At 41.3% G+C, this 17,002-nt stretch overlaps 1 protein-coding gene across 8 annotated transcripts in view; it reads right to left on the reverse strand.

Annotated features, from left to right (window-relative positions):
• The window catches only part of EXD1 (exonuclease 3'-5' domain containing 1), a 34,340-nt gene that overhangs the window by 6,669 nt on the left and 10,669 nt on the right, over positions 1–17,002 (reverse strand). For 7 of the 8 annotated variants that reach the window (XM_047737508.1, XM_047737511.1, XM_047737510.1 and 4 more), the window contains 7 exons: positions 16,836–16,957; positions 13,950–14,008; positions 10,324–10,410; positions 6,920–7,024; positions 6,763–6,843; positions 1,726–1,869; positions 867–1,058 (listed from right to left, as the gene is read on the reverse strand). In XM_047737508.1, coding sequence (XP_047593464.1) covers positions 867–1,058; positions 1,726–1,869; positions 6,763–6,843; positions 6,920–7,024; positions 10,324–10,410; positions 13,950–14,008; positions 16,836–16,957 — 790 coding nt within the window. Of the gene's footprint in view, positions 1–866; positions 1,059–1,725; positions 1,870–6,762; positions 6,844–6,919; positions 7,025–10,323; positions 10,411–13,949; positions 14,009–16,835; positions 16,963–17,002 lie in introns of all 8 variants that reach the window. The other variant, XM_047737513.1, reaches the window with a different exon arrangement.

Consider the following 17,002-nt stretch of genomic DNA (forward strand, 5'->3'; position numbering starts at 1 on the left):
CTGAGCCACCCAGGCGTCCCTAGACGGCAATCTTTTTATGTAAGGGGCCAAACGGCAACTATTTTAGCCACAAATGATCTCTGTTGCCTACCATAAAAAGCCTTCTTTCTGACCTTATGAGAGGCACAAAAGCAGGCTGTGGGCCAGATGTGGCCTTAGGGCAATAGTTTGCCAACTCCAAGTCTATAGTTCTGTTACATTGTGCTGGCTTCTTACACATTGGTAATGAAATCTTAAATTTGTCCATTCTTTGACAAAGTATAACTTACTACTGCAAAGATGTACTTAAGGAGATGAATGGAGCCCAAGCTATAGCTCCTTCAAAGGTTTATGACTGGGGTGCCTGGGTGGCTCAGTGGGTTAAGCCTCTGCCTTCAGCTCAGGTCATGGTCTCAGGGTCCTGGGATCAAGCCCCGTATCGGGATCTCTGCTCAGCAGGGAAACTGCTTCCCCCTTTCTGTCTGCCTCTCTGCCTACTTGTGATCTTTGTCAAATAAATAGGTAAATAAATCTTAAAAAAAAAATGTTTATGACCAAGTCAGCCTTGTGGTTTCCCAAAACTGGGAAGAGCGGGTATCACTGTGCCCTCTATGAGCAATGGGGCAAGAATGGAAGTGCTAGGGGCGCCTGGGTGGCTCAGTGGGTTGAGCCTCTGCCTTCGGCTCAGGTCATGATCCCAGGGTCCTGGGATCGAGCCCCGCATCGGGCTCTCTGCTCAGCGGGAAGCCTGCTTCCTCCTCTCTCTCTCTGCCTGCCTCTCTGCCTACTTATGATCTCGCTCTCTGTCAAGTAAATAAATAAAATCTTAAAAAAAAAAAAAAAAGAATGGAAGTGCTAAAAACACAGTCTCAGATTGCCACACCTACCTCTGTGCCCCCCAGGCGGTCTGCAGACCCTTCTCGGTAAGTGTTCAGGTACCCATCCACAAGGGTGGTTAGGTCAGACATCATCTCATCCAGGAGTACCAGACGAAGGGGTAGTAGATAGGTAGCTTCCAGGGCCAAAATTTTCAGTAAGGAGGGTGAAAGAGGTCGTGTGAACCACACTTCTGGATTTTCCTAGAGATACCCAGACAATTTTCCCTGAATAATAAGCAAAACTTTAAAGATAACTGTTGATCTAAGGGTCGCTTAACTTAAAACACTATTACCATTATTTTCTTCAATGACAGTGTATTTCTGAAAATACACACAAACACACCCCCTTATGTATGTATATATTAAGTGTGTTTATGTGGAGGGAAAAGATGGGGTGACAGGCAGGGACTGTGGGAGAGAGAGAGAAAGATCAATCCATTTATCAATCAATCAGGGCTTCTCATTCAAAACTGAAGAGAGTAGATTTAATTATAGGACCAAAACTACAAACAATATGGTCATGATCTAAGTGTGCAGATGAGGCTAGTAGGAGCTAAGGAAAATTTATTCTACTTTGAAAGAAATAATTGGGATGGTTTTGGTTCCATCACCTTAAACAACATTCCCAACAAAAACCTTCCCTGGAGGACTGTAAATTTATTTCAGAGTACTTTCTGATAACTAACAAATCTGAATCCTGGCTTTTATCAACTTGGAATCTCAAACTTCCCATTTGAAACAGCTAAAATTTTGGCAATGCTCATATGCTTACACAGCTGCTACCACTTGTCTATGTAATATGCTGATGATCCCACTCACAAAACCCTTGGAAAAATTAATGTCATATGGGACATGCTTCAATACTCACCTGAATCAATTTCTGTCTTTCTTCCAGAAAGGAGAGATATTTAGGGGCTACCTTAAGGTGTCTGATTAAACTCTCCTGTAAAGAACTGATGCAGTTTGGAAGAAAGCCACCTGTTTCCATGGAAAATTGAAGGACATCTGCTACCTGTGGCATAAAGATATAAAACAAAACAAAAACCTGTCTATAGATTACATAGACAGCTATCTCATGGCAGAAATATATTTAGAAAAATGTCTTTAAATACCAATCTCCCTAAGGACCCACATGACAGAAAATGTCTTCAGAAAAATTGTTCAGTCAACTAATTCTGAAAAATTAGGAAATAAAAAAAATGATCACCCAACTTTAAAGTATACTCATCCATCTTCTTTTCCATTCCTTTTGTTTGCCTGCCTTATGATTATCTATTACTCCTTAGTACCTTTAGGCAATGGGGAAAGGAAGATAAATTTGAGAATTGTTTGTATTACTTATCAGCAACTCTGGCAAAATTTTGGCAAGGAAAGCTAATACAATTAAGAATTGGGAGGGAAAAAAAAAGAATTGGAGAGGCACCAGGCTGGCTTAGTTGGTAGAGCATGCAACTCTTAATCTCAGTGTTGTGAGTCTGAGCCCCATGTTGGGTGAAGAGATGACTCAAAAATAATAAGATCTCGGGGCGCCTGGGTGGCTCAGTTGGTTAAGCATCTGCCTTCAGCTCAGGTCATGATCTCAAGTTCCTGGGATCAGCCCCACATGCAGCTCCCTGCTCTGTGGGGAGTCTGCTTCTCTTTCTCCCTCTGCCTCTCCCCAATGCTTGCATATGTGCTCGCTTGCTCTCTCTAATACATGAATCTTTAAAAAATTGTGTGGTACATCACTTGGCATCAGGGAAATACAAATCAAAACCACATTGAGATAACACCTCACACCAGTCAGAATGGCTAAAATTAACAAGTCAGGAAATGACAGATGCTGGTGAGGATGCGGAGAAAGGGGAACCCTCCTACACTGTTGGTGGGAACACAAGCTGGTGCAACCACTCTGGAAAACAGCATGGAGGTTCCTCAAAAAGTTGAAAATAGAGCTACCCAATGATCCAGCAATTGCGCTACTGGGTATTTACCCTAAAGATATGAATGTAGTGATCCGAAGGGGCACATGTATCCGAATGTTTATAGCAGCAATGTCCACAATAGCCAAACTATGGAAAGAACCTAGACGTCCATCAACAGATGAATGGATAAAGAAGATATGGTATATATATACCATGGAATACTATGCAGCCATCAAAAGAAATGAAATCTTGCCATTTGCAAAGACGTGGATGGAACTAGAGGGTATTATGCTTAGCAAAATAAATCAATCAGAGAAAGACAATTATCATATGATCTCCCTGATATGAGGAAATTGAGAAACAATGTGGGGGGTTTGGGGGGTAGGAAAAGAATAAATGAAACAAGATGGGATTGGGAGGGAGACAGACCATAAGAGACTCTTAATCTCACAAAACAAACTGAGGGTTGCCAGGGGGAGGGGGTAGGGAGAGGGTGGTGGGGTTATGGACATTGGGGAAGTTATGTGCTGTGAAGTATGTAAACCTGGCGACTCACAGACCTGTACCCCTGGGGCTAATAATACATTATATGTTAATTTAAAAAATTTGTTTTAAAAATTGTGTGGCAGGCTAAATAGTGGTCCACAGAGATATCCACACCCTAACCCCTGGAACCTATCAACGTTATTTTATATAGCAAACAGACTTTGCAGGAGTGATTAAGACTCTTGAGATAGAAAGATTATCTTAAATTATCTGGGTGGATCCTAAATGTCCCTAAACAAGAGGGAGGCACAGGAAGATTTGGCTACAAGTCACTGGAGGTGATGGGGCATTGGAAGCAGAGACTGTAGTGGTGCATTTTTGGTTTTTTTCTAACAAACAGAAGAACAAATTCTTTATTTGAAAACAAACAATTCAGAATCAACTGAATATCTTTTCTAAAACTAAGAGAGGTTTTTTTAAGGGGATTCTCTCCCAGAAAAAAAAAAGAAAATTATGTCATTCTCTAAATATGAATACAATTTTTCTCTTACTTGCTTTCTTGCATATCTATTCACACTTCTCTACGCTAATATCATAGTATTATTAAAAAACAAATGTGCTTGGGACGCCTGGGTGGCTCAGTTGGTTAAGCAGCTGCCTTCGGCTCAGGTCATGATCCCAGGGTCCTGGGATCGAGTCCCACATCGGGCTCCTTGCTCAGCAGGGAGCCTGCTTCTCCCTCTGCCTCTGCCTGCCTCTCTGTCTGCCTGTGCTCACTCTCTCTGACAAATAAATAAATAAAATCTTAAAAAAAAAAAATGTGCTGTCACAACACTTAGGCTTCAGGGCAATCAGTGGGCAATCCTCTCTTACTGGGATCAATTAAAAAGTTTCAGTAAGGGCGCCTGGGTGGCTCAGTGGGTTAAGCCGCTGCCTTCGACTCAGGTCATGATCTCAGGGTCCTGGGATCGAGGCCTGCATCGGGCTCTCTGCTCAGCAGGGAGCCTGCTTCCCTCTCTCTCTCTCTCTGCCTGCCTCTCCGTCTACTTGTGATCTCTCTCTGTCAAATAAATAAATAAAATCTTTAAAAAAAAAAAAGTTTCAGTAAAAAAGTCGGTACTCTAGAAAACGTTTGTGCCAGCTTTCCTCACTTCCATGCAAAGCTCGAAGTTCTCCCAACTTCTTGCTTCCTTTAGCCATCAATAACCGCTCCTTCTTAACCTGCCACCCCCACTCCACTGTCACTGAGCAACGACCAACAGGCTTGTAAGCACTCAGCAGAAATTTAAAATGCTTTTCTCATTTCTGTTTTGCCAAAACTCAACTAAAATAAAATAGAATTCTATATACTTATACAGCTATGTATCTCCCTCTAGTTGCTGGCCAGAGCCAAATGTCACTGGGTTTATGTGTGCTTTCTTGGTCCAGCCCACCAAGTGACTACGTTTGTGACTGCAAACAGTGGCACATTTTGAAGATGGCAGGAGCCACAAGCCAAAGAATACAGTGACAGCTGAAAAGGCAGAGAAACAGACTTCCCTGAGGGCCTCCATAAGAAAGGAGCCCTGCTGACACCTTTGTGTTAGCGCAGTGAGAATGACTGCAGAGTGTTGACCTCCAGAACTGTAAAAGAGTAAACTTATGTTGTCTTAAGCTACTAAATTTGTGGTGATTTGTTACAACAGCAATAGGAAGCAAATACACTGTGTAAAAGGGAAAAAACTGGAAAAATTCTCAATTCCGGCTTCTTGTACTATGGAAGTCTGAAAAATAAATACAGAAAGATGTGCTAACATGTTCATATGGGGTCTAATCAAGAAGCCTAATGGTCTCGGGAACAATAAGCAATTCTCTGACATTTTGGAGTAAGCTAGAAATAATCTCTATATAGAGAAAGATCCTGAAAGAAGGCCCAAGGAACATGTAAAAAGAGAAGTAGCATAAAGTTCATTATGGGAAGATATATAGGAGCAAATTTGAACCATATTTAAAAACAATGTTGAGCTTTTCAGAATTTTTGCTCAAAAATAATTGGCTAAGGGTATAGAGATTACTTAAAAATAATAAGAAATAATTAGCTAATTCATTATTTTAACCCCTCTCCAAAGTCTATTTATAGACTTACATATTCAACTTGTCCCCTTTGACTGGCATAAACCTAGAAGACTAGAAGAACATAAAGGAGATATAATGAAAGCTAGTGGTTTTACTATTCTCATAGCCATACCAGAAACTCAGATCAACTCTAAGAGCAAGTTAGTATACTCTAAGTACTTCTCATTTCTCTAGGATTCTTTAGGGCAGAGAAGAACCATATATAATCAGACTATTTTGCCCTAGAATAGGCTTTTGGGGCATATCTAAGACAACCTGCATCTCTGAGCTAGATGCTAACTAGCTATTAGTCTTAACTGGTACATATGAGCTAAAGGCACAGATGTGACTGTTACCTCACACTAAGTGTCTCATGTCAGACTTCTGAATGACCTGCCAAATTGTTCAAGTTTCTGAATGCTATACAGTACAGAGCTTGCTGCTGCTGCTGCTGCTGCTGCTGCTTTTTTAAAGACTTTACTTATTTATTTTTTAAGTAATCTTTACACCCAATATGGGGCTTGAACTCATGACCCCAAGATCAAGAGTTGCATGCTCTGCTGTTTAAGCTAGTCAGGTACCCTGGAGCTTGCTGCTTTTTTTTTTTTTTTTTTTTTTTTTTTAGATTTTATTTGACAGAGGGAGAGACAGTGAGAGAGGGAACACAAGCAGGGGGAACAGGAGAGGGAGAAGGTGGCTCCCCACTGAGCAGGGAGCCCAATGTGTGGCTTGATCCCAGGACCCTGGGATCATGACCCAGGCCGAAGGCAGACTTTTAAAGACTGAGCCACCCAGGCACCACCCAGAGCTTGCTTCTTATTTGACAAATTCTGGAGCAAAATGAGAGAAAAATTCTTCAATACTTGTTTTATTTATTTGAGAGAGAGAGAGCATGTAAGCAGGAGGAGGGGCAGAGGGAGAGAGATAAGCAGACTCCCCGGTGACACAGGCCTCCATCCCAGGACCCCAAGATCATGATTGGAGCTGACATCAAGAGCCACATGCTCAACCAGCTGAGCCAACCAGCCATGCCCAAAATACTTCTTTTTTTTTTTTTAAGATTTTATTTATCTGACACACAGAGAGAGATATATAGAGAGAGATCACAAGTAGGCAGAGAGGCAGGCAGAGAGAGAGGGGGAAGCAGGCTCCCCACTGAGCAGAGAACCCGAGTGAGGGTTGATCCCAGGACCCTGAGATCATGACCTGAGCCACCCAGGCGCCCCTTAAGTAACTTTTCTGTAGTGCTTTTATAGTTCACCAAATATTGTCACCTATTGCATAGACATCTTTCAGGGAGAAGAATGCAAGAATAAGGCACACACACACACACGCAAAAAGGTTTAATCACTCACCAAAGGGGGCCTTTTTTCTATAAGAGCTATATACCCTGGACTGAATCATGGTTTCCCTGCTTGTACCTGTGTGTCAAAGACATTATTCAGCAAAATTCCATACTGATGAGAGAGGCAATCAGAAAGCCAACGACAATCGTGGATAACCTAAGGAATCAGAAGACAGAGTAATTAGAACCTGGTTGCTAATCTTACTATCAGGGAAATCAGCTTACACACTCACCTTCAAAATTCTCTTGTCTTCTAATACCATCTGAAGTCCATTGTTGAAAGCACGACTTCCCAGAAGGAAAATATCAAATAAGTAAACTCGGCTATTTGTGGCCACCTGCAATAGACCATCCAGACACACGTATTATAGGGTAAAAAGGAACTAAGGAAGGGGATCTGCGGTCAAGAAAGATATGTGATAAAATATTTCACATCCTCACTTTTAAAGAAAACAACAGGCATTCAGTGATTCTCAGGGAAAACAAGTTCAAATTGACCTTAAGTAAAGCAAAGAAACTACCATTTGTGATCTTGAGAGAAAGAGAAAGAGCATGAGCAGGAAGAGGGGGAGAGGGAGAGAAAGAATATCAAGCAGACTCCATGCCAAGTACAGAGCCTGACACAGGGCTCAATCCCACAACCCCAAGATCATGACCTGAGCTGAAATCAAGAGTCAAACGTTTAATCAATTGAGCCACCCATATGCCCCTCACTGTGATTTTTCAAAAGGGCAGAAAGAGACAAGCTGGTAGACTTAGTCTTTTGCTTTTTACACTCCCCAATTTAATGTTTTATAGCTTACCCATGGCATCTTAATACTCCAAGGACTATAGGTTTAAGAGCAATGAAGAGCATTTTGTTGTTAGCAACACAACATGCTATTTCTCTAAGTCTCATAATATGCATGGTTGCTTTAGGTGTTACATAAAGTTATTCAGAAGAGAAGATCCTTGCTCTCTGGCAGTTTTTTTGTGTGTTTGTTTGTTTGTTTGTTTATCCAAAAGAGAAAAAGAGAGCATGAACACGGGGAGAGGGAGAAGCAGACTCCCCTGTGGAGCAGGGAGCCCAACTTGAGGCTCAATCCCAGGACCCTGGGATCATGACATGAGCCGAAGGCAGTCGCTAACCAACTGAGCCACCCAGGAGCCTCTCTCTAGCAGTTTTATATAGGCAACAAATAAACTGGCACAAATGGTAGGATGTGAGACACCATTTTTTAGTTCAATTTTATACAATCATAAGGATTTTAGACTGTTTCTGATCGTAAAATTCACCAAGGTAGTATTATAGCTGGATCATCTACTGAGTCAGGGAATGAAGGCAAAGGGAGATCCTAACAGGTCTAGAGAGCCAGCGACAGGGCAGCGTGATGTCATCTTTGTCATTTCAGGAGCAAGTGTTGATATAGCTGCAATTGCCAGACCTGACACCCGTTCTCAGAACTTTTGTGTTGTTTGCAAGAACAGGACACCTAAAACAGTCACTCCTTGCTCTTTTTAATAGACATATTAGAAAATTTTGAAATATAATTCTCTACTAGACTGCAAACTCTGTGAGAGGAGAGATTATGCCAGATTCACCACTGTACATGCATCACCTAGAGCAGAACCAAGCCCATGGATGGCTCAGACACTTCTTCAGTGAGCCAATGCATGCCATACAATGCTCCTTTCCATTTTTCATATGCAAACAATGTATAAGGCTCTGATAGTATGCATTCCAATCTATATCCTGCTTTCTTCCACTCATAACTTTGCAAAAAAACCTTTTTTCTATGTTGCACTAGTCATCAATTTTTTTTTTTAAGATTTTATTTATTTATTTGACAGAGAGAGAGAGAGAGATCACAAGCAGACAGAGAGGCAGGCAGAGAGAGAGGAAGGGAAGCAGGCTCCCTGCTGAGCAGAGAGCCCGATGCGGGACTCGATCCCAGGACCCTGAGATCATGACCTGAGCCGAAGGCAGCGGCTTAACCCACTGAGCCACCCAGGCGCCCTAGTCATCAATTTTTGACAGCTGCATAAGATCTATCAGATCTACAGTAATGTCTCCTACTGTTACCTACTTAAATTGTTTCTGATTTTTCACCAGAAAATGATGCTAAGATCACTAGGTTCTCACATATTCTTTTTCATATTTTGAATTATTTAAGGTAGACTCCTTGATGTACCCCTGAGAAGTGGGCAGACTGCCAATCCTAACAAAATACATTCTCTCAATAGGTGGAGATAAGTCCTGACTCAAAGAATAGAAGACATTGGTTGGGGATTCAGCCTGCCTTCTTTGGCCTTCTTTAAAAACTGATGCTGCTGTTGGGTGCCTGGGTGGCTCACTGATTGGGCAACTGCCTTCAGCTCAGGTCATGATCCTGGAGTCCTGGAATCAAGTTCTGCATCAGGCTCCCAGCTCCACAGGGAGTCTGCTTCTCCCTCTGACCTTCTCCCCTCTCATGCTCTCTCTTTCTCTCTCTCTCTCAAATAAATAAAATCTTTTTAAAAAATTCTTTTTAAAAACTAATGCTGCTGAGTTTGATCTGAAGGTGGCTGTCCAACCTACAGCTATTCAAGGCTCACTACAAACTTTTGACACAATGGGGACCTTCACGTGACATCTCCCAGGCCTAGGAAAATGAAAATGATGTGGAAGAATCCTGTTGTGGAACGCTACCAACCAGAAGGAAAGATAAATATTTTGCACATAGCGGGGCATGGGTGGCTCAATGGATTAAGCCTCTACCTTCAGCTCAGGTGATGATCCCAGGGTCCTGGGATCAAGCCCTGCATCAGGATCTCTGCTCAGCAGGAAGCCTGCTTCACCCTCTCACATCTCTGCCTACTTGTGATCTCTCTCTCTCTCTCTCTCTGTCAAGTAAATAAATAAAATCTTCTAAAAAAAATCTGCACATAAAAAAAAAATCTTTAGGGTGACTGGGAGGCTCAGTTGGTTAAGCATCTGCCTTAGGCTCAGGTCATGATCCCAGGGTCCTGGTATTCAGCTGCACATCGGGTTCTCTGCTCAGCAGGGAGGCTGTTTCTCCCTCTGCTTCTGCCTGCTGCTCCCCCTGCTTGTGCTTTCTCTCTCTCTCTCACTCACTCTGTCAAATGAATAACTAAAATCTTTTTTTAAAAAACTTCATATATTAAGATTTTAATTTGGGGATGCCGGGCAGTCAGTAGAGCATGCAACTCTTGATCTCGGGGTTGTGAGTTCAAGCCCCACACTGGGTATAGAGTTTACTTAGACAAATTAAATTAAAGATTTTATTTTTTTAAGTAAACTCTACATCCAACATGGGACTTGAACCACAACCCCGAGATCAAGAATGGCACACTCCACTGACTGAGCTAGCTGGCTGCCCCTGAAATTCTTCATATTTCTAAGGTGGGAGAAAAGAGCTAGTTAAGAAGACCTCAAGCAGAGCCTGTGACACAGCAGTTATAATTATAAAAGTGAACCCATGAAGAGGCAAAAGCTCTTTCCTTTTGAAAGGAATAAACTCAATACTAGAAAAGTGAAAAAAAAATCCAAACAGGTTATAGGATAGTGACATTGAGGTGACATAAAGAAGACAATTAAAATCAATTTGCCAGTGAATCTACAATTATTTCAAAATAAAAAGTTGAAAATATCTTTGACCTGAAGCCAACATAGTTTTCCATGACGACACACATTAGCACCTTCTGCTGCCACACTCAGGACACTCTGCTTCTTGATGTGGAGCATCTGGTGAGAAAAAGGAAGAAGATCTCCAGAAAATAAATGTTGTGATTATGACATCATGGATGGCACAAGTAAAAGGCTAGCAATTAACAAAGTGGATAGTATGCTTTAAACTTACAAAACTTGACTAATCCAAAACACAAGTCAGCTTCTCTTTTTCACACACACACACACACACACACACACACACAGAGCATGCCAAATATTTCTAATTTCTTTTTTGTTTGTTTGTTTATTAAAGATTTTATTTATTTGACAGAGATCACAAGTAGGCAGAGAGGCAGGCAGAGAGGGGGAAGCAGTCTCCCCGCTGAGCAGAGAGTCCAACGAAGGGCTCGATCCCAGGACCCTGAGATCATGACGTGAGCCGAAGGCAGAGGCTTAGGCCACTGAGCCACACAGGTACCCCTGAATATTTCTAATTTCTTTTCAGTTTTTGTAAAGTTATAACAAAACTAGAAAATAAATCATTCATATCCTAAATGCTGATAAGAGTTGAATACTCAGATACCTTGTGTTACCACTAATGCTACAACAAAAGATTTCTATCTTTATGACCAGATTCCTCATGCAAGCAACAGTGCCCTAACACAAAGCAATTTACTGTACCTGAAAGGAACTCATGTAGTGGCTGAGTCTCACAGTATATACTGTTTAGAATGAGAGAAATAAGAACTCAACAGGTCCCTTAAAGTCTTAGACTCATTAAGTTACTCAAAACTGATATAGTGCTATTCCAGGAACACATGCTGACCCTTTGATTATCTATAATCTTATCCTATTTCAAAACATTATACAATTCTAAAACCCTTAACCCATAATCTGTTAAAATATCTACATAATACAAGAGTCTCTCCATCTTACAGGTAGGTAAATAACTCAAGAAAGAAGGGCACGGTAACTTTCACTAGCACAATATCTTCCTTTAGTGAGCATAGAGGGTTTCTACATTGAGTATTTTCCATCGATGATGAAAAAACGGGACTGAATTTCAGTTCCACCCTCAACCAACAGCAAGAAGGCTGTGGATCTGGGAATAAAACCTGCATTTCTTTGTTGACAAGAATTTCCAACTACCTCTTCAAATTTCCAGTTTCTAACCGCTTTTTTATTGTTGTCATTGGACCCTTTCAAGAATCTGTTGATATATAAAGAATTCTTACAACACAATTAAAAAGTGGACAAAGGGAGCACCTGGGTGGCTCACCTGATCAAGTGTTTGACTCTTGATCTCACCTCAGGTCTTGATCTCAGGGTCATGAGTTCAAGCCTCATGTTGTTGCAGGGTGGGGTAGGCAAAGGAGGAGCACCTGCCTGGCTCAGTTGGTAAAGCATGTGACTCTTTATCTCACTGTTGTGAGTTTAAGGCCCACACTGGGAGTAAAGCCTACTCAAAAATGGGCAAAGGAATAGATATTTCTCCAAAGAAGATACATAAACATCCAAAAACACATGAAAATGTTCAATATTATTAGCCATCAGGGAAATGTAAATCAAAACCACAATGAGATACCACTGCACACTACGAAGATGGCTATAATTAAAATGACAGATGACAACAGTGTTAGAATATGGAGAAATTGGAATCCTTATATCTTGCTAGTGGGGATGTAAAATGGAGTAGTAGCTTTGGAAAACAATGGCCAATCCTTAAAATGTGAAACATAGAGTTATTATATGATCCAGCAATTCCACTTCTAAGCATCTATCCCAGAGAAATGAAAACACATGTGCTAACAAAAACTTGTACATGAATGTTCATAGCAGCCTTATTCATAAAAGCCAAAAAGTAGAAAGAACCCAAAAGGTGAAAGGATAAATGAATTATGGTATATCCAGGGGTGCCTGGGTGGCTCAGTGGGTTAAAGCCTCTGCCTTCGGCTCAGGTCATGATCCCAGGATCCTGGGATCAAGCCCCACATTGGGCTCTCTGCTCTGCGGGGAGCCTGCTTCCCCCTCTCTCTCTGCCTACTTGTGATCTCTGTCTATCAAATAAATTTTTAAAAATCTTTAAAAAAGGGGCGCCTGGTGGCTCAGTGGTTAAGGCCTCTGCCTTTGGCTCAGGTCATGATCCCAGGGTCCTGGGATTGAGCCCCGCATCGGGCTCTCTGCTCGGTGGGGAGCCTGCTTCCTCCTCTCTCTCTGCCTGCCTCTCCGCCTACTTGTGATTTCTGTCTGTCAAATAAATAAATAAAAATCTTAAAAAAAAAAATCTTTAAAAAAAAAAGGAAAGAAAAATTGATTGTGATGGATGTACAGTTCTGTGAATATGCTAAAATCCAGTGAACCCTACATTTTAAATTGGTGAATTTAACGTTATATGGACTACATCTCACTTAAGTGGTTAGAGAAAAAAGAATCTGTGGAAAGCTAACTCTCCCTTAAAGAAATTCACCTGTGCATACACAAGCATAAACTCGTATCTACAAAGCTTAATGACTCCCGTGAAATCCATCTGTGAACTGTATCCTAGGCTGAAGAGTTACTGTCACATCTGAAATTCATAAATGACTATAGAGAAATTGCCTAAACAGAGCATGTAGAATGGACTTCTAAAAATGTAAGTAAAAAAATTTCTGACTCTCCTCTAAAACTGCCAATGGCTTTCCAACCTACTCAGGTTAAACTCAAACTCCTTATAATGTCCAAAAAACCCTACCTGCTCTGCCTCCTGACCACTTCCATTTCCTATCATTCTTCACTGTAGTCCTGCCTCCCTGCTGTCCCTCCATACAAGTTAAGTGTGCTTCAGCCTCAGGGCCTTTGCACTTGCTATTCACACTTTTCAAAATTTCCTTAGCTGAATATCTATATGGTTAGCTCTATTACTTCTTTCAAATGGCTATTCCAATGTTACTTCTTCAAAGAGGTTTTCTCTGTCCACCCTACATAAAATAGGAGCTCCTTGTTACTTTACTTTTCAAACCACAATTTATTTTTCTTCGTAGCACTTATCATCAGTTGATAGACAACTGTTTGTTTATTTTCTTGCAATAAAATGTAAACCCCTTCAGGTGTCTGGCTGGCTCAGTCAGAAGAGCATGCAATTCTTGATCTTGGGGTTGTGAATTCATACCCCACAATGGGTGTAGTTAATACTTAAATCAATCAATCAATCAATCAATCTTGGTTTGGGGGAGTGTTTACATTGGTGGTTAGAACTTCCTGGGTGGCTCAGTGGGTTAAGCCTCTGCCTTCGGCTCAGGTCATGATCTCAGGGTCCTGGGACTGAGCCCCACATTGGGCTCTCTGCTCCGCAGGGAGCCTGCTTCCCCTTCTCTCTGCCTGCCTCTCTGCCTACTTGTGACTTCTCTCTCTGTCAAATAAGTAAACAAAATATTTAAAAAAAAAGAACTTTGCCTTTACTATTATTTTATCCTAGACTTCAGAACAATACCTAACATTTATCAGGTCCTCAGATATTTTATTGGGAATTTATTAGGGAAAGCATCAATGGTCTTACAATAAGAGAGAAATTTATGAGATATAAACATGATACCCATATGCAGACAATACTTGGAATGATCAAGGACAATACTTACTGCAGCACCAAACTTCTGCTGGAACTGATCAATGACTGTGTATGTTACCTCCTCTTCCTCTGCAGGAGAATGATGGTAATAGACATATTTGTCTTCTTTGGCAATAGAATAGCCCTCCCACTCATTTTAGCCATCCTCATAAATTTCTCCGCTATTGCAATTTTGTCTAATGTAATTTCACTATCACCTGTGTCAGCCCAACACACAGTGAACACTCCAGCATCCTGTTTCTCAAATGAGAATGAATAAAAGCCCTACCAATGATAATCTTATGAATTAAACTATTTAATCATTTCCTGTGAAAATCCAATAATGTTTCCCTCCTCATAGACTTATGTCTTAAATATTTCAAGACATTTACTTTTCAAAGGATGTTCATAATAAAAAATAATAGTTTAAAATAAATCAGTCCGGGGTGCTTGGGTGGCTCACTTGCTTAAACGTCTGCCTTCGGCTCAGGTCATGATCCTGGGGTCCTGGGATCGAGTTCCAAATCAACTCCCTCCTCAGCCAGGAGCCCTGCTTTTCCCTCTCCCCATGCCTGCTACTCCCCATGCTTATGCACTCTCTCTCTCTGTGTCAAATAAATAAATAAAATCTTAAAATAAATAAGTAAACAAATCAATCCCGGAGATGGGCCATAGTCCACATTTTTGGAATTCTCTGGGTCCTTAATTATGGTTTTAAATCATGTAATTTAAAAGATTAGAGGTATAGCATAACATATAGTTTCTCTTCATCTCCAACCTCTAAAACTTAGGCGTGGCATAGGCCACAGTCCACATACCTCTTTTTCTCTACCTATACTCACTCTCCTGGTAATCTCATCTAGTCTCAAGGCTGTAAAACTCTATCAGCTAACTCTTACATTTGTATCTCCATCTCAGACCTTTCTCCTCCTCTCTAGGCTGACATTCAAACTTCGGAGGACCTAAAGTCTTAATCATCTTCCCAAAACGTGTTCCACTCAGAACTGTTCCCATGCCAGCTGAATTGCACTCCATACTTCAGGCTACTCACACCCAAACCCCTGAAATCACCATGATTCTCCTCTTTCTTTTTTCCTTTTTTTTCTTTAAGATTTTGTTTATTTATTTGAGACAGAAATCACAAGTAGGAAGAGAGGCAGGAAGAGAGAGAGGAGGAAGCAGGCTCCACGCTGAGCAGAGAGCCTGATGCGGGTAATCGATCCCAAGATCTGGGATCATGACCTAAGCCGAAGGCAGAGGCTTTAACCCACTGAGCCACCCAGGTGCCCCGATTCTCCTCTTTCACATGCACATCTAATACACCAGTAGACTGGGCTGGCTACACCCCAACATACGTTCAGAAGTCCACCACTTTTTACCAACTGTACTGCTACCACTATGGTCCAAGCCACCATATCAGCTCACCTTAAAATTATTTCAATAGCCTAATAGGTATTCATGCTTTTACCTTTCTCCTTCTCTCAGTATCCATACAGTATCTAGACTAACTTTGTTAAAACAGAAGTCAGTTAATGTTACCCTTCTGCTCAAAACTATCCAATAGGAAGTAGAAGTATTCTTTAAAATACCATTGATAACAGTATAAAATATGAACTACTTAGGGATAAATATAGCAAAATATGTATAAGACTTATACACCAAGAACTGCAAAACACTGTTGAGAAATTAAAGATCTCGGGATGCCTGAGTGGCTCAGTTGGTTGGGCGGCTGCCTTCAGCTCGGGTCATGGTCCCAGGGTCCTGGGATCGAGTCCCACATCGGGCTCCTTGCTCAGCAGGGAGCCTGCTTCTCCCTCTGCCTCTGCCTGCCACTCTGTCTGCCTGTGCTCACTCTCTCTGACAAATAAATAAATAAAACCTTTAAAAAAAAAAAGAAAAGAAATTAAAGATCTCGGGGCGCCTGGGTGGCTCAGTGGGTTAGGCCGCTGCCTTCAGCTCAGGTCATGATCCCAGGTCCTGGGTTCAAGCCCCACATCGGGCTTTCTGCTCAGCAGGGAGCCTGCTTCCTCCTCTCTCTCTGCCTGCCTCTCTGCCTACTTGTGATTTCTCTCTGTCAAATAAATAAATAAAATCTTTAAAAAAAAAAAATTAAAGATCTCATAGTGGGATATACTGCATTAAAGATTGGAATACTCAATATTGTTAAGATGCCAACGTTCCCCAAACCGATCTATCGACTCTTGCAATCCCAGTAAAAATACAAGTGGATTTTTTTTTTCAGAAATTGGCAACCTGATTCTAAAATTCATAGGGAAATGCAAAGAACAAAGAGTAACCAAAACAACGCTGAAAAAGAACAAAGTTGGAGAACTAACACTACCAGATTTTAAAGTCTATCATAAATCAACAGTAAGCAAAAACAGTCTAAAAAAACCCAAAAGAAACAGTAAACAGTCTAGTATTGAACATCTACAATGACCTCCATGAAATGCCTATGTCATTTCTTCTCCAACTACCTCTTCTCTTTGCTCCATCTACACTGATCACACTGATCTAGCTATTCCTTCAAGACCCTGGCATGTTCCTATCTCAGGGCCTTTATATTAATTCTTTTATCTGCCTAAAGAACATTTCCCCCACATATCCACACAGCTCAAGCCCTCATCTCGTATAGGCTTTGGCTCAAATGTCACCATTTTTGTGAGGCCTGTCCTGAACACCCTAACATTGTAAAACCACCCTCTTCACACACTTCTCTTCCATTTTTTTCCCTTAGCATTTGGTGCTAGCATGCTGTATGTGATACTCCTTTATCTTATTTAGTGTCTGTTTCTTGCACTGGCGCTCAGTGAGGGCAGAGACTGCACATATAGAACCTTAACTCAGAGTTATGCCAACTCCAAAGAGTTGTGGGCCACAATAGAGACCCTAGACAAGTCAGAGCCCCAGTGCTCACCTGATAGGCTGAACTTGAGGTCACTCAGCAGAGAGGTGGTTGGCGGCTCAGAGGCAGGAGAAAGAGACTCACATATGTTCAGGTCTTCACCTTTATCCATCCTGGGTCTTTCTGTATTTAGACTATGCTTACAAAAAACAACACTAAGATGAAATTGTTCTTTGTTG

Source organism: Lutra lutra, chromosome 7 (assembly GCF_902655055.1).
Source record: "Lutra lutra chromosome 7, mLutLut1.2, whole genome shotgun sequence".
NCBI lineage: Eukaryota > Metazoa > Chordata > Mammalia > Carnivora > Mustelidae > Lutra > Lutra lutra.